The sequence below is a fragment of the Primulina eburnea genome, chromosome 1 (assembly GCF_022965805.1).
Source record: "Primulina eburnea isolate SZY01 chromosome 1, ASM2296580v1, whole genome shotgun sequence".
NCBI lineage: Eukaryota > Viridiplantae > Streptophyta > Magnoliopsida > Lamiales > Gesneriaceae > Primulina > Primulina eburnea.
In genome coordinates, this window is record NC_133101.1 from 7,924,111 (window position 1) to 7,941,687 (window position 17,577).

Here is a 17,577-nt window from a genome sequence, read left to right on the forward strand (position 1 = left end):
AGAACAGCCCGCATGAAATCTCATAGACTTCGATGAATATATGGGGATACCAAACTCAAAATATGCTGTTTCGAAGACAATCTCGGAGTTCGGTTTGAAACTAAACATGAAGGGGTATGAAACTAAGCACCACAGCAAGGTTTATGCTCATCTTCGATTGGATGGACATGGACTCCAGTGATCAAACCAAACCTACTATCCAACACATATATCAATGTCTCGGACACGGCAGGATCAGTCTGACCCTTGCTTGACCAATATGAAGTCCTCCGATTGACCACGTCACTTGACTCCAAAGTATTCTTGATGCTTTCTTCAGGATAATTATCAGTGCTTGATATTAGATATACAACTCACTTACTAGATATTCACACACACATTCAGTTAGTTGGTTGGTTAGTAACCATGTGAAAGAAGCTAACACATCAAAGATATATAAAGTAGATCTCTGTATGAACAATCAGTTTTGATTCTTCATTATCTCAATATACAGAATGTTTCCGATCATTACGTAATATGGTATCAGAGCTTCCGCGTCGGAAACGTCAATCACGAAGTCAATCTTCGATTTATCTGCTTTAATCGTCACTGTTCTTGGTGAGTTCTTTCTTCATCTTCTTCCCAAATTGCCATTTGTTTTTGTTTCGTCGTATTTCTTCGGTGAAACTTGAATTGTATCTCCAATGGCGCCTGGAAATCTATCCGAATTTCCTCGACTTGGCGGTCTTCCTGCCATAGATGATCCAATGAGCCCTTACTTCTTGCATCATTCTGATAATCCGGGACTCACATTAGTCTCGCAATCATTGACTGGAGACAATTACGCTTCTTGGAGCAGAGCCATGCGAATTGCGTTATCGGTCAAGAACAAGCTGGGTTTTGTGGATGGGACAATTGTGAAGCCATTAGAGGCTGATACTCATTTACTTGGCTTCTGGACTAGAAACAACAATATCGTGATTTCTTGGATTCTTAATTCTGTATCCAAAGATATTTCGGCAAGCATTCTATTTTCTGATTCCGCAGCCGCCATATGGGATGATCTCAAGGAGCGTTTTCAGCAAAGTGATGGACCAAGAATTTTCCAATTGAAACGCGATCTCGTGAACTTACGTCAAGACCAACTTTCTGTAAGTGTATATTTCACAAAACTCAAAGCCATATGGGAAGAATTGAACAACTTTCGTCCGATGTGTAGTTGTGGTAAATGCATGTGTGAAGGGGTAAAGAAGCTGGATGAACACTTTCAACTGGAATACATCATGACCTTTCTTATGGGACTCAATGAATCCTATGCCCAAATTAGAAGTCAGGTGTTATTGCTTAATCCTCTTCCCCCCATCAACCGTGTTTTCTCCTTCGTTGTTCAAGAAGAAAGGCACCGAACAATTGGTACACAATTCACTACTCCTCCTCATTCAACTGGAGACATGGCATTTGCATTCAAGAATGATCAGTCACAAAGACATGTTCAGGGTCGAGGGCAATCGAGGTTTCCTAAGGAAAGGCCATTTTGTACCAAGTGTAACGTTCACGGTCATACAGTGGATACGTGCTATAAAATACATGGATATCCTCCAGGTTCTAAGCTTCGGGGCACACCCACATCTCGTTATACAACAGCTAAGGCAAAGCAAGTATCTGAAATTAGTGGTCCTTCAGGTCATGTTCCTCCCAGCAATGTTATATCTCAGAATTCCATCCAAGGATTCAACACTGAGCAGCTGCATCAGTTGAGACAGCTCTTTGATCAGCAGATTTCTTCCTTGGACAAACATGTTACCCCCATGGCTAACTCTGAAACTGCCCACACCACAGGTATTTGTTTATCCACATATGCTCATAATGGTTTATCTTATCCGTCATGTTGGGTTGTTGACTCCGGGGCATCTAGACATATTTGCTCATGTGCGTCATTATTTAGCTCATTGAAATCTGTCACTGGTTCCACCGTTACGCTCCCTAATCACACTACCATTGAAGTCAAGTTTTGCGGCAGTGTTAGAATTAGTGAATATTTGACTCTTGAAGATGTCATGTTTATACCACACTTCAAGTTTAATCTATTATCAGTCAGTTCCCTTCTTGCAAATGCTAAGTCAGTGATTAGCTTTTATCACAATTCGTTCAATATTCAGGAGGTGAACACGAAGAAGATGATTGGCAAGGGTAGGAAAGTTGAAGGTCTTTATGTTCTGGATACAAACTCAGATCATCAGGACATATTCATTAATCAGATTTCGGTGGAGACATGGCACAACCGTCTTGGACACCCATCTGCTCAAGTGATGCATACCTTTAAAGATCAATTACAATACAGTGAAGCCACATTAGATAATTGTAAATCTTGCGTCATTTGTCCATTAGCTAAACAAAGGCGACTTGCTTTTCCATCTCATCATAACATGTCTGATTCTCCTTTCGACCTTATTCATTGTGATATCTGGGGACCGTACAATGCTACAACATTAAATAATCAACGATATTTCCTAACATTGGTAGACGATTGCACTAGATTCACGTGGGTATTTCTGTTGCGACACAAGTCTGATGCTTGTAGAGTTGTCTCTCGATTTTCCACTATGGTTCATACTCAATTCCATCTAAAGATCAAAGCATTTCGTACAGACAATGCAAAGGAACTTGCTTTCACCGACTTGTGCGTGGAGAAGGGTATCATTCATCAACGATCATGTGTCCAGACACCACAACAGAACTCTGTGGTTGAGAGAAAACATCAGCATCTTCTTAATGTTGCCAGAGCCTTATTCTTCCAATCCCAAGTACATACTGATCTTTGGGGCGAGTGTATCTTGACCGCGACTTATTTGATCAATCGGGTTCCATCCCGTACAACACACAATAAGTCCCCTTATGAACTGCTTTATCACAAGGCATTTGATTATTCTTCAATACGCACATTTGGATGTCTTGCCTTCGCATCTACTTTGGCTGCTCATCGTGACAAGTTCTCTCCTCGAGCTCGTGCTTGTGTTTTTCTGGGTTATCCTTCCAACATCAAAGGATACAAACTACTCGACATCCATAGCAAAGAAATCTTTGTTTCACGGGATGTGACATTTCGTGAAAATACATTTCCATTCAAAACACTCATGTCCAAGATTTGTATTGATTCATTTCCTGAGGTAGTTCTCCCGCTCCCATTAAACACACCGGGCCCTGAATATGTCACTCCACCATTGATTGAGCCTCAGCCAACAAGCCCTGAATATGTCATTCCAGATTTGGTTGAGTCTCAGCCAACAAGTCCTGAATCTGTCATTCCAGATTTGATTGAGTCTCCGACATCCAATGACTCCAACACCACCACTTTGCCACTGGTGTCAACTTCAATTCCAACAACTTCCATGCCTTCTCGCACATCTTCTAGGCACTCTCAACCTCCATCATACCTTCGAGATTATCATTGCAACCTCTTGAAATCAAAGGCCCAGCTGAGTTCTAAATCTGCTTATCCTTTAACCTCATACATATCCTATGCCTCTTTATCACCTCCATTTCGAAACCTCACACTCAATGTATCCTCACATTTTGAGCCACAATATTTTCATCAAGCTAAACATCTTCCTCAATGGCAAGCAGCCATGAAAGATGAACTCGATGCCATGGAAGCAAATCACACATGGTCCGTGGTTCCTTTACCCCCGGACAAACATGCCATCGGCAGTAGATGGGTTTACATGATTAAGTATGCATCCAATGGATCGATTGATCGACATAAAGCTCGTCTTGTAGCCAAAGGATACACGCAACAAGAAGGTGTTGATTTCTTTGAAACGTTTTCCCCCGTAGCCAAGTTAGCTACTGTCAAAGTCCTACTAGCACTTGCAGCTAGTCAAAAATGGAGTCTTGCTCAGTTAGACGTCAACAATGCCTTTCTTAATGGTGACTTATTGGAGGAAGTCTATATGGATTTACCTCTTGGTTATACCATTCCAGCTCAAGCTACTGCTTCATCGCCCAAACTGGTGTGCAAGCTTCACAAGTCAATCTATGGGCTTCGTCAAGCGTCTCGACAATGGTACACAAAGTTTTCCCACGCTCTTCTTCAATCTGGATTCACTCAATCACAATCTGATCACACTTTATTCACTAAAGGCATGGGGTCTTCATTCATTGCGTTACTGGTTTATGTCGACGATATTATCATCGCTGGACCTTCCTCTACCCTTATTCAAGACTTAAAGATTCACCTTCAGGGTCTTTTTAAACTCAAGGACTTAGGTTCTCTTAAATACTTTCTTGGTCTTGAAATTGCCAGATCACAATTGGGAATTTGTTTATCTCAACGTCAATACACTCTTAAATTGTTAGAAGACACTGGTTTCTTGGCAAGCAAGCCCCTCTCCACACCAATGGAACCCCGTACTCATCTTAACATCACTGATGGAGAACCTTTGACAGATATTTCCCAATATCGACGCCTCATTGGCCGTCTCCTTTATCTTACATTGTCTCGCCCGGACATCACGTTTGCAGTACACAAGCTCGGTCAATTCGTGTCTCAGCCACGCACACCTCATCTACATGCAATACATCACCTTTTACGGTATCTCAAAGGAACACCGGGGCAGGGCATGTTTTTCCCAACATCATCATCCACTATTTTGCGCGCATTTTCTGATGCGGATTGGGCATCATGTCAGGATACCAGAAAATCTGTTACTGGTTTTTGCATTTTCCTTGGTGATGCATTGATATCCTGGAAAGCCAATAAACAAGCTACAATCTCACGTTCATCCACAGAGGCTGAATATCGAGCCTTGGCTAGCACTACTAGTGAAATAATTTGGCTCACTAATCTCCTTCGCGATTTTCAAGTTCATACCACTTCGCCATCTACTTTATTTTGTGACAGTCAATCGGCCATACACATTGCTCAAAACCCAGTATTCCATGAAAGAACCAAGCACATTGATATAGATTGCCATTTTATTCGAGGCCGGATCCTCGATGGTTCAATCAAATTGCTTCCTGTTCGATCGTCTTCCCAACTAGCGGATATGTTCACCAAGCCACTGCCATCAACCACTCTAGCAGTCTTACTCTCCAAGATGTCTATCAAAAACATTTATAGTACATCTTGAGGGGGGGATATTAGATATACAACTCACTTACTAGATATTCACACACACATTCAGTTAGTTAGTTGGTTGGTTAGTAACCATGTGAAAGAAGCTAACGCATCAAAGATATATAAAGTAGATCTCTGTATGAACAATCAGTTTTGATTCTTCATTATCTCAATATACAGAATGTTTCCGATCATTACGTAATACTTGACGCACAAATAGCGTCTGATATGCTATTTTCTCCCGTAAAAGAGGTAAGACATCGACTCAAGCATGCATATGCTCATATGTGTGTTCCTCAAAAAAATATATGTGTACATCAAATAATAACTAACCTCCTTCAAAATTTAATAACGTTATATATATTTCATCATTTTCTATCAACTCAGAATTCAGTTTGTTCCACTTAACGGCTACATCTTCGCTCTTACTACCTGGAAGAGAGTGAATATGTGAGCGATATAGTCTACCATCAACAAGTGAAAGAAACAATATCTCCTAGATTTTTACAAAATATGTACATATACATATGTCAAATAATAACTGAACTTCTTGAAACTGCAATAATATGATAAATATTTCATAACTTCTATCAACTCAGAATTCATTTTGTTCGCTCGAGTGAGCATATGAATGAAATAATATCTCCTAGTTTTAACTTTAAAAAACTTTCAAATATTTTTTTAAAAGTACTAACAAAATATTTCATATATACACAAATATATATCATTTACATCAAAATACTTAAAAATATAAAGTATTATATTCATACCATAAATAATATTCATGTATTAATATATATTTTTTGCATATATAAGACTGGTACTAAACGTAAATCAGTCGTATATAAAATAATATATATATATATATATATATGGGGTTTATTCTTTTTTCCCAAGAAATAGATGGGATTTATTAAATCAAATAGTATGTATGTATTATATTCCGAGAGGACTACCTCAGATAAACACGAAAGATTGATACACACGCTGAGATTTGAGCGTTTATATATATGTATACAGTATAATCCTTTATTTCCGAAGGCCAAAGTTCGGTATAAAGCGTAATTTGTACTGAACAGGTTATCAAACTCATATACTTCTTCAGTTCTTCCCTTCCGAAACGGACTCGCTACGCTACTTCCCTAGGAGCCGAGTTGACAGTTAAAAGAGCAGAAACCCAACAACCCCAACACTCTTCGAACAATCTAACTAATCCAGATACTCAAAAAAGCAGTGGAAGTTACTCGGTAGATAACATCGCTAATCAAGATACTCATTATCAGAATCACCATCGTCCACAATCAAAGGTCCAGCTGCACGAAACGTGTTGAGTATCATTTGCTCCCAAGTCCTCAAGCTTGAACTGAACTTGTGAAACCGAGAAGGGCTGCTGCTCGACTGCAGCTCCAAAGATTTTGGAGGTAACAAAAGGCTGACAGTTCCTGGATAGTATTTCAATGTGCATTTTTGGTGTTCGTCGGCCACATCAATATCAAATGCAGGGGAGAGTGGTATACCAACAACTTGCACATTAGTGATGCTGCAACAAGTATTTCTTGTCAGAATGGTCATTTTCATAACCTCTTTTATTAAAGAGAGCGAGAGATTATACAAGAATATAGACTGTCGTTCTTAAATATTGCAGGAGAACGAGTAGGCGGATCCAGAAGGGGCCTGAGGTGATTACTCCCCCTTGGACAAAAAATGCTGAAAATCCAATGTCTAGGACATAAAAATAACTCACCATATATAATATTGCCCATCCGTTTCTTGTGTCTGAACTCTGCCTAATAGTTCTACTTTCAGAATTCCACCGATGGCAAAAACAGGTTCAGGGAGCTTAAACGTTTGCAATTGATTCTCCTATTCCATCGATAAAATGAGATTATTGATCACTCGGCATTCCTCACGAAGATTAAAGCAAATACAGAGAGTGTATACAAGACACGAATATAATTTTTACAGCCAAGATCTGAGCTTTCATGCCTCGCCAGACCGTGGTTCTTATCAGCTCATAGTTACAACTTCTCATTAACAAGAAGTCATGTTATAGTGAAAAAGACCATGCAAATTATTTCACGGTTAAGAGTGTTGCTAACAAAAAAAGAATCTATCCACACAAATCTCAAAAATAGACACAAGAACACCACGCCATAAGACTGACCTGGGCCATTGGAAATTCAGGGGAAGAATGTGTCCATACAAACTTGTCGTCGGAAAATTCTTTAACATCAAGAAAGTGATCTCCATCATCATTGTCGAATTCCGATGGAACCTTAGGATGGCCCACATGAAATCTCACGGCCCTCGATGAATATATGGGGAAGCCAAACTGAAAATATGCTGTTTTGAAGACAATTTCTCAAGTTAGATTTAAAATAAACACCAAGTGTGTGAAACTAACCACCGTAGCAAGGTTTATGTTGACCTTGGAATGGATGGACTTGAACTTCAGTGATCAAACACAAGTTAGCAGCCAACTCATATATCAAGGTCTCAGATACGGTAGGATCAGATTGACCCTTGCTTGACCAATATGAAGCCCTTTGATTGACCCTGTCACTCGGCTCCAAAGTATTCTTGATGCTTTCTTCAGGGTAATTATCCGTGCTGGATGCAGAAATAGCATCTAATATGCAATTTTTTCCCGTCAACGAGGTAAGACATCGACTCAAGGATGCATATGCTCTATGTTCCCTCTCAAGACAAGCCCATTCAGCGGAATCATCTCTCTTAGTTTCCGTAGGTTCAAACATGTTTCTAATTTCAACAATGTGATCGAAGTTGGAGGTCTCAGGGAACATTCTTTGACAAATCTCCTTACAAAGCCCATTTGAGATTACTGCATAGTAGTTCCAATTCAATATAAGTGAATAAGAATGCAAGAAAACATCAATTCTTTTTGACTAAAATCATTAAAATGGAAAAGAGACAAACCTTCTAACCCAACTAATTGCATAATGCATAACAAGGTAGTAATACGATGAGTGTTTAACAAATTACACGACTAGACAATTGATAAATTTTAAATGCTACGAGTCAAAAATCCCAAATTTATTATTTCTCGCTCAAGTTAAAACCCTAAATGTCAATGAAACGATCACAGTGGACACCTCAGATCTGCTGTTTGGGATTTCGGTTAGGTACAGGCATCAATAAATAACATCACTCCATGAGTAATCAGATTTAAGCCACATGAACAACACTTTGCGAAATAAGCTCATCTAGCATCTCTTCATATCCGTATTTACATTTCAAGATTTATTAGACTCATTTGCCATACGAAAGCATCATGGCTTCGTATGCTCTTTCAAACTTTACTCACATCCCATCATCACAGTGTCCGCATTGATAATAGTAAGTACATCGTATCCAAATTCATGAGCTAGATCCATAGTAGCTAGCTAATTCAGAACATGTTCCCTTCGTAAAACTGATAGTCCAAGATGTTAAAGAAAAAAGCATTTTGTTAGGTCTTATAGACTGGGGCAGATCTCGCATTTGGGTGGAAAACGACCCTCACGAGACTAAAATCTTCACAAATTTCATGCACAATTCGCTAAACCTACAAGTTTCGTCCCCAAAATCCACTGAGTCAAGACATTCGAGGTTGTCCCGCATACTTTGAGGCTATGCCAAAATCAATTCTCCAAAGAGAAAAAATGGAACGCAAAAAAAAAAACACCCATGAAAATGCCACATGGTAAAATTCTCAACAGACAGAAGACATTCTACTCACCAAATACTCGCCAAGAACTTGAAACAGCACACACGCGAACAAGATCGGAAGGGTCCTCCAAATACCCCAGAATCTTTATACACATATCCGGCTCAAGCCTCTCGATAAAATCCACGCCGCCATCGATGTCATCTGCTTTATTTCTTATCATCCCCATCTAAAAATTTTAAAACATCCAAATCAATAGAAACCCATCTGAATCAAACAACCAACGATTAAATAATTGAACCAAAAATCACAAAAGAAGCAAAATGAAAACACGATTCCACTCAAATTCAATGAATTGTACCACAAATCAAACGGGGAAGTTGCAAAAAAAAAAAAAAAAAAACTCAAGCTTTCAAACACTTGATTCATGAAAACATACACCAAACTCGAACTGCGAATAAATATTGTCCATAGATTAGAGAGACAAAAAAGAAGTGAACCCAGAACCTGATTCTGACAACCCAAGAATTATCTCCGTCTGTGTCACAGAAATTTCTGAGGAGGAGAACGAAATTTCACTGGGTTTTTCCTTAAAGGATAACGACGAGAATAAAAGCTTCGTCAGCATAAGGATTCCACGTGTCGTTTTCAGGTTAAGGTTCACAGCTTTTTCATAACTTTTATTTTCGGTTATGTTTGTTGTAATATTTAATAATGCGATGCTTAAAATATGGTAAAAATTTGTGTGAGACGTTCTCATATATTGTATTTTATGAGACGAATATCTTATTTGAGTCATCTGTAAAAAAATATTAATTTTTATGCTAAGAGTATTAATATCGATAGAATTGACCATCTCACAGATAAAGATTCGTGAGATCGTCTCATAAGAGACATACTCTTAAAATATTTGGTTAATCATTAATTGTACGTAGCTGATATTAAATAATTCATTTGTTGAACGAAAAACTATATTATTATCTTTCATATTTTTTTATTTATATATATTATACTTTTTAAGTATTAAAAAACACAATTATAATTTATTATCTTATCCGAAGAATCAAACTAAAATATTATTATTCTCAACATTCACGTCTTATTTTAAATATTAATATACAACCTCATCAACTCAATTGTGTGACCCTACCCTAAACATTAAATTTTAAAATTATTTAGTTGTATAATAAATTTTTTTTTTTTGGGAACTAGTAAGTACTATAATCTTAGTTGGGTTACTTAGTTGAAAAACTTCTTGAAGAAATCATGTCCAACACAAGCCTCGACTAGCGATCATCATGTTTCATCCGCAAGCACATTAGATTGCAGATCATTTCTATACTAACATGCTTCTCTTTAAAAAAAAAAAAAAATTGATGTATAATTGGTTATAGAGTATGTCTCTTATGAGACAGTCTCACGAATATTTATCTGTGATACGGTGTGAGACGGGTCAATCCTACCGATGTTCACAATAAAAAGTAAACTCTTAGCATAAAAAGTAATACTTTTTCATGGATGACCCAAATAAGATATTTGTCTCAGAAAATATGATCTTTGAGACTGTCTCACACAAATTTTTGTCTTGATTATATATACATACACATATATATTGTTTGAGTAAAAATAGCTTTATAATTTTAAAATTAAATTCGAAATACTATAAACGATCAAGAAAACAAATACATGTACGGAAAATGAAAAAAATAAATCAAATTAGTTTGATTTTTAATTATTTGTTATTGTTATATATATTAGGGAAAAACTAGTAAATTTATTGTTGAACATAGTTTGTTATAAGTTTAACAGAACTTAATACTCACCCCCAAACAAAAGATGAAGGTGAAAGGTATTTGTTGATCTGTAAGCATAAATGAAATCTGAAATCAAATCAAAGGCTCTACGTGCACTTGTTTAGTTCTTTGGCACATACCTCAATGTATCAAAGGTCTTTCTGAGTAGACATGACAGCTTGCACCGTCAATAATGAATATGCGGCTACCTGAACACCGTTGAAGTTATTTTCATGAATAAGTCTCGACTCTCTCTCGGATGACTTAAAGTAAGTGAATGTGTAAGGACACAACAAATACATGATATTTATAGAAATATTAGGTGTTGATACCTTGCTGGAGTATAATTACCTCTAAGGGTAGGACTGTGAGAGCCCAGTTTAAGTAAAAGCCCGGCCCAGTTTGATTTACTAAGTTTAAAAAAAAAAATATAATAAATTAAAAAAAAAAAAGATCAGACACTGTACACGTTTCTCTCTCCTTCAATTTCTGCATTTCCCGATCGTTCTCGACCCTTCACCATTTTCGAAGCTTTGACCTTCGATTCTAGCCGCTCCGGTCGCCGGAAAAATAAAGTAAATATATGGTTGGAAAGCTCTCGACTAGAGCTACGTTTTGATACCCTTTTTGCTAAGAAAACGTGCGACGCTCGGAAACCCGTCGGAGACCGCCACTCGTTTTTCGCCGGAATTTGTGAGGAAACTCTCGGTTTAAGCTTCCTAGAGCTTTACTCCGAAGCCTTGAGGTAGAATTATGATTTTAGGGTTTCGAAATTTTGGGTATTTTGAATAATTCGAGTTCCAACAATTGATATATATTGGATTATTGATTGTAGGTACTATATCGGAGCGATTGGAGGTATCTATCGAATTTTTGGAATTTATTTGAATTAAATTCGAAAATTCAGATTAAATTATTTGGGATTTAGGATTTTTGAAATGTTAAATCGTTATTGGGATGTGTTTAGAGCAGTAGAAATAGAAAATGAAAATTTTGGAAATTTCTAGAAATATCGAAAATTTCAGATTCGGTACGATTGAATTTTCGAAATTTCAAGTTGTCCAGTATTGAGAGATTTAAGTTAAATAAATTGGTATATTTGACTTTGCGATGAGTTTTAGAAATTTTAAAGCCTAAATTATGGATTTTCGGAATTTTAGGCTAAATTAGTGAATATTGGAATAATAAATTGAAGTTGATATGAAATGTATTATTTGCCACAGGATTGGATTATTCGAGAAATCCTTAAGAAATTTCAGTGGTAAATTAAGGGTTCAGTTGAGGTACGCATGAACTGTTTTATTATGACGTCTATAGTGATGTGAAATGACGTTAAGTATTATGTATGAGTTGTGGCGTGCTTTATGTGCTTTTGTGAATAACGTGATTGCATTCACGCATTTATTTGAGTTGATCTCATTAGTGCATAGCATTTCGAGCCTTGACTCCGTTGATTGCTATTGTTACTGATCTATCGAGTTGTAGCGTCATCGATGGAGTGGGTGGGTAGGATTAGCACTCCTGATGATTTGCATGAGGACTGAGCGGGTCGCACCCGTACCCTCGATGCTACGTGCATAGATGAGCGGCGGCATGTTATTACGTTGCTGCAGTCCTGGCACGGGTGGCCACTGTTACTGTTGTTGATGCGATTCATTTGGACTCCATTTTGGTATCCATTATTTCGTTGCTACCGACACGCATTGCATTACATTGCATTGCATCGCATTTTACTTGACTTTATTTCATGTCAGTTATATTTGTCGTAATATTACTGGTTCGTCGTACTGGGGCCCGACCCCTCGTTTCTTTTTATGCTGTGGTTATTTTTGATGCCATAGCAGGTTATCCAGGAGGATTTGACGCGTCTGGTGGAGCGTCAGGTAGTGGTGCCCAGTCGTCGAGTCGTGGTTGAGAGTTCCCAGATAGATATATACTATATTATGGAGTCACACATTTACCGGGGAGATGCCCCGTGTAGCTGTACTGATGTTTTTACTATGTTTTGAATTGTTAGTTGTGTGATCGAGCCTTGCCGGCTCTGCATGTGTTTAGTCCTGGCCAGTGCGGCTATAGGTTTGTGAATTGATGTTATGACTTTATTTCGAGTATATAAATGTTGTTGTGATATTTTGATATTTTTGGGATGTCCTATTTACGAATAGGTCATGCCGAAATTTCTGTAGGTCCAAAATGAGAAAATTTTAATCGCTTTCGCTGTTTACATTAATAAATCCTGGTTGTTTGGTCATTAAATATTAATCAGGAGCACGGGCCCCCACAGTTGGTATCAGAGCGTAACTGGGATATGCTCGAACTAGAGTCTAGGGCACTTGAGTCTAGACACAAATAACATGATTGTGCTTGTGTTTGACTATTTGCTCTTATTTGAATTATTTGGTGTGATTTGATTGAATTTACCTGCATTAGAATGACTAGCTGATTAGGCATGGTATGTAGTAAAAAAAAAAAAAAAAAAAATTGCCTATAAATTTCTTTTACCTGTTATCTGCCTGTGGATTTAATCCTCGTGTCTTGTAGAATGGCACCTGGAGGAAGAGGTAGAAAAGGAAAAGAAATAGCACAAGAATCTGAGGCGCAAAATGTTCGAGGACTTGCAGTTATCATTAGAGGTAGACGTGGTCGACCTCGAGGACAAGTCGCTCAAAATGTTGAAGAAGAAGTTAACCAAGAACCTCCTCGACTTGAAAGACCTGGAGCTAGACAGGTAGCGATTGAGCAAGAAGTGGAACAGCTGACACAGAAAGTTGGAGGAATGCAGTTAATAATTTCTCAGTTTCAAGAATTACGTCCTCCAAAATTCTTTGGCAACGAGAGCGGAGAAAAAGCATCAAGCTGGCTGAAAAGTATAAATCATCTATTTAATTTGTTGGAGTATTCCCAAGATATTAAATTGAAGCTTGCCATCTACCAACTTAAAGATCGAGCACAACTCTGGTGGGAAGCCACAGAAGAAGCAATGAAGGACTCTGGTGAAAGTATTACTTGGGATGCTTTTCGTGCTCACTTTACCCAGGAATATGCACCGCCATCATATTATGCTGCTAAAGAAGAAGAGTTCAATCAGTTGGTACAGGGCAACAAATCAGTGGTGGAATATGCTTCACAGTTTTCTGCTCTTTTGCCCTATGTTCCACATGTTGCCAGGAATGATCAGGCTAAACTATCACGTTTTCTGCATGGGTTGCAGCGGACTGTTCATACGTTGGTGATGACTGGATCGCCTAATACGTATATTCAAGCAGTGGAAAAGGCGAAGAAAATTGAAGCAAGTTTGCTCAGAGGAGATCCCCAGCCAGGTCCATCATCTGTTTCTCAGGGATCTGGGAGTAGTATGTCAATGCCAGTGGATTTACCTCCATATCAGCCTGTACAGTCATACCAACAACCCAAACAGCAGAGGTACAAGGCAAAAGGAAAGCAATTCAAGAAGAAGTCGCAATCCAGCTCCTCCAGTTCAGGCAGTGCACGAGGGGGAGGTTCTGTTGGGTCGTCTAGCACTGTGCATTGTGACCGATGTGGTGGTCGACATTTTAGTTCCCAGTGTGTAGGAGTTCAGGGGTCTTGTTACGTTTGTGGTCAAGTTGGGCATTTCGCCAGAGTATGTCCTAATGCACAAAGACAGCAATTTCAGCCACAACAGTCTGGACAAGTTCCCCGAGGACCAGCTTTCCAGCCATATGCTCCTGCACAGTCATTTCAGCAATCTGGTTATCCACCGCCTAGAGGTCCTCCTCAGCAACAATTTACAGTGCCACAGCTGGCTAGAGTCCATGCATTGACTCAAGACCAGGCTCAGGATGCACCAGGAGGAGTGATTGCAGGTGTTTGTTATGTTTTTGACTATCCTGCACGCATATTGATAGACACAGGAGCATCTCATTCATTTTTATCTGCCGCATTTGTTGATGAGCATGAGATTGCTACTATTTCTTTGTTGGATACTGTGTCAGTTGCTACTCCTGCCGGTGTATACTTGGTGTCCAATGAGATAGTTTTGAATTGTGTGATTAGATTTGAGGATAATATTATGATAACTAATCTAATCAAATTAGCTATGTCTGATTTCGACTGTATCCTCGGTATGGATATGTTGACAAATTATCGAGCTACTGTGGATTGTTTCTATGGAGTTGTCAGATTTAGACCGTATTATGGCAGCAAATGGAATTTTTATGGTTATGATTCACAGTCTCGAATTCCATTAGTATCTGCAATGGAAATGTTTAGGTTGTTGTCAATCGGCAATGAAGGATTTTTGATCTATGCTCTTGATGCAACACGGGAAGAACGATTGAAAGTTTCAGACATTCCCGTTGTCAAGGATTTTCCAGATGTATTTCCTGATGAGATTCCAGGTTTTCCACCTCAAAGGGAAATAGATCTTAGCATTGAATTGATGCCGGGGACAAATCCTATTTCTAGAGCACCATATCGTTTAGCTCCAACAGAATTGAAAGAACTCAAGGAACAGCTACAAGATTTACTGGAGAAAGGCTATATCAGGCCCAGTATGTCACCTTGGGGAGCTCCAGTATTGTTTGTAAAGAAGAAAGACGGAACGATGAGAATGTGCGTCGATTATCGGCAGTTGAACCGGGCTACTGTGAAGAATAAGTATCCTCTGCCGCGTATTGACGACTTGTTTGATCGGTTGCAGGGTACTTCTGTGTATTCCAAGATTGATCTTCGTTCCGGATACCATCAGCTCAGAGTCCGAGAGGAAGATGTTCCTAAAACAGCATTTCGGACACGTTATGGACACTATGAATTCCTAGTCGTGCCGTTTGGTTTTACTAATGCTCCAGCGGTTTTTATGGATTTAATGAATCGTGTATTCCGGGAATTCATAGATAAATTTGTTATCGTTTTCATTGATGACATCTTGATTTATTCTAAGTCAAAAACAGAGCACAAAGAACATTTGAAATTAGTTCTCCAAACACTCAGAGAAGCGCAATTGTACGCCAAATTTTCTAAGTGTGAGTTCTGGTTGGACAGAGTTTTATTTTTAGGCCATGTTATATCTGCACAAGGAGTATCTGTTGATCCTAATAAAGTTGAAGCTGTTATCAATTGGCCTAAACCAACCAATGTGTCTGAGATTCGAAGCTTTTTGGGATTAGCTGGGTACTATAGGCGTTTCATTGAAGGATTTTCTAGAATAGCTAGACCTATGACCCAGTTGACACAGAAAGATCGACGTTTTGTATGGACTGCAGAATGTGAGTCTAGTTTTCGGACTTTAAAAGAAAAGTTGACCACATCTCCAGTGCTAGCTTTGCCTTCAGGCTCAGGTGGATTTGTTGTCTGTACAGATGCTTCTTTAAATGGACTGGGTTGTGTTTTGATGCAAAATGGGCGAGTGATTGCGTATGCTTCTCGTCAATTGAAGTCACATGAGACTCGATATCCAGTTCATAATTTGGAGTTAGCTGCCATTGTGTTTGCATTGAAGATATGGCGTCATTATCTGTACGGAGAACCGTTTGTAATTTATTCTGATCACAAGAGTCTGAAGTATCTTTTTACACAGTCTGACTTGAACATGAGACAGCGTCGATGGTTGGAATTACTTAAAGACTTTGATTGTGAGATTCAGTACCAACCAGGGCGAATGAATCAAGTTGCAGATGCTCTGAGCAGAAAGGTTCAGCCTAAAATGTTGACATCTTTGACTATTTCAAAGATTCATGAGCATTTGGGAACTTCAGGATGGACTTATCAGTCTAAGGGCGACTACTTTATAGTTTCATCTATACAAGTTGAACCACAGATTGTTTCTAAAATCAAAGCAGCACAGAGAACTGATCCGCATGTTCATGGATTGAAAGAATTGACTCAGACAGGTCAATCAGAAAAGTTCAGTGTTGCTTCAGATGGATGTCTGCGCTATCAAGGTAGACTTGTGGTTCCGAATTTGATAGATTTGAAAGAATCTATACTTCGTGAAGCTCATTGTAGTCGACACAGTGTTCATCCTGGAATGAGAAAGATGTATCATATCTTGAAATCTCATTACTGGTGGGAAGGTATGAAGAAAGAGATTTCTGATTTTGTGGCTAGATGTTTGACGTGCCAACAGGTTAAAGCTGAGAGAATGAGACCTGGTGGTATGTTACATAGTCTTGAAGTACCACAGTGGAATTGGGAGCACATTGCTATGGATTTTGTGACACACCTACCTCGTTCTAATCGTGGTTGTGATGCGATTTGGGTGATTGTTGATAGATTGTCTAAATCAGCCCACTTTATTCCTTATGATCGTACTTGTACTTATAAGAAAATGGCGAAAATGTACATCGATCATGTGGTGAGATTGCATGGTGTGCCCGTAACCATAGTATCAGATCGTGATCCCAGGTTTGCTTCGAAGTTTTGGGGTAGTTTGCAATCAGCATTGGGTTCAAAGCTGGCGATGAGTACTGCATATCACCCACAGACAGATGGTCAGTCTGAAAGGACCATTCAGACACTCGAGGATATGTTGCGAGCAGTCGTGATGGATTTCAGGGGTGGTTGGCAGGAATCATTGTCACTTGTTGAGTTCTCTTACAATAACAGCTTCCAAGCAACCATCGGAATGGCACCATTTGAAGCTTTGTACGATAGAAAATGTAGATCTCCGATATGCTGGGAAGATGTAGGAGAAAGACAGATGTCAATGCCAGAATTTATTCAAGAAATGAAAGATATGGTTGAAATGATCAGGAAAAGAATGAAAGCAGCTCAGGATCGTCAAGCCAGTTATGCTAATAAAAGGCGTAGGCCTTTATAATTTCAGGTTGGCGATCAGGTTTTCTTGAAAGTATCACCGTTTCGTGGTACTATGAGATTTGGGCGCAAAGGGAAACTAGCTCCGCGTTATATTGGTCCATATGCGATTGTTGAGAGGATTGACACTTTGGCTTATCGTTTGGACTTACCGCAGAGTTTGTCTGCGATACATGATGTGTTTCATGTATCTATGTTACGAAAGTATGAGCCAGATCCTTCTCATG

General features: G+C 38.8%; 2 protein-coding genes and 1 long non-coding RNA gene across 6 annotated transcripts; 1 reads left to right on the forward strand and 2 right to left on the reverse strand.

Moving 5' to 3' along the window:
• Positions 1-171: 171 nt before the first annotated feature.
• LOC140810964 (uncharacterized) lies at positions 172-5,372 on the reverse strand. Its single transcript, XR_012113365.1, has 2 exons — positions 5,301-5,372; positions 172-333 (listed from the first exon to the last, which is right to left on the reverse strand). It is a non-coding gene; the product is annotated as an uncharacterized lncRNA (long non-coding RNA).
• Positions 5,373-6,104: 732 nt separating this feature from the next.
• On the reverse strand, positions 6,105-9,413 carry LOC140825898 (F-box protein At4g00755-like). Of its 4 annotated transcripts, none has more exons than XM_073187947.1 (6): positions 9,270-9,413; positions 8,835-8,991; positions 7,524-7,937; positions 7,260-7,438; positions 6,840-6,958; positions 6,105-6,635 (listed from the first exon to the last, which is right to left on the reverse strand). In XM_073187947.1, exons 2-6 carry the CDS (start codon positions 8,989-8,991, stop codon positions 6,356-6,358), a joined length of 1,149 nt encoding a protein of 382 aa, XP_073044048.1. In that variant the 5' UTR covers positions 9,270-9,413; the 3' UTR covers positions 6,105-6,355. The 4 variants fall into 4 exon arrangements, with proteins under 4 accessions (XP_073044048.1, XP_073044040.1, XP_073044031.1 ...); XM_073187939.1 differs by having other exon boundaries at positions 8,835-9,029; positions 9,270-9,286; XM_073187930.1 differs by having other exon boundaries at positions 9,202-9,273.
• A 1,563-nt stretch (positions 9,414-10,976) lies between these two features.
• LOC140803305 (uncharacterized) lies at positions 10,977-17,354 on the forward strand. Its single transcript, XM_073159124.1, has 7 exons — positions 10,977-11,300; positions 11,391-11,413; positions 11,779-11,838; positions 13,097-14,582; positions 14,769-15,087; positions 15,385-16,939; positions 17,198-17,354. The coding sequence occupies exons 4-7, from the start codon at positions 13,098-13,100 to the stop codon at positions 17,352-17,354; spliced, it is 3,516 nt and encodes a 1,171-aa protein (XP_073015225.1). The 5' UTR covers positions 10,977-11,300; positions 11,391-11,413; positions 11,779-11,838; position 13,097.
• The last annotated feature ends 223 nt before the right edge of the window (positions 17,355-17,577 follow it).

Coding starts and splice junctions, on each gene's coding strand:
- LOC140825898 (XM_073187930.1), bottom strand. CDS start 9,234: ATGGACAATATTTATTCGCAGTTCGAGTTTGGT. Junction 6,959..7,259: donor CTGAATTTCCAATGGCCCAG/GTCAGTCTTATG, acceptor TCGATGGAATAG/GAGAATCAATTGCAAACGTT. Junction 6,636..6,839: donor GATGGGCAATATTATATATG/GTGAGTTATTTT, acceptor TACTTGTTGCAG/CATCACTAATGTGCAAGTTG.
- LOC140803305 (XM_073159124.1), top strand. CDS start 13,098: ATGGCACCTGGAGGAAGAGGTAGAAAAGGAAAAGAAATAGCACAAGAA. Junction 15,088..15,384: donor GAAAGGCTATATCAGGCCCA/GTATGTCACCTT, acceptor CTAATGCTCCAG/CGGTTTTTATGGATTTAATG. Junction 16,940..17,197: donor GTATCAGATCGTGATCCCAG/GTTTGCTTCGAA, acceptor TAGAAAATGTAG/ATCTCCGATATGCTGGGAAG.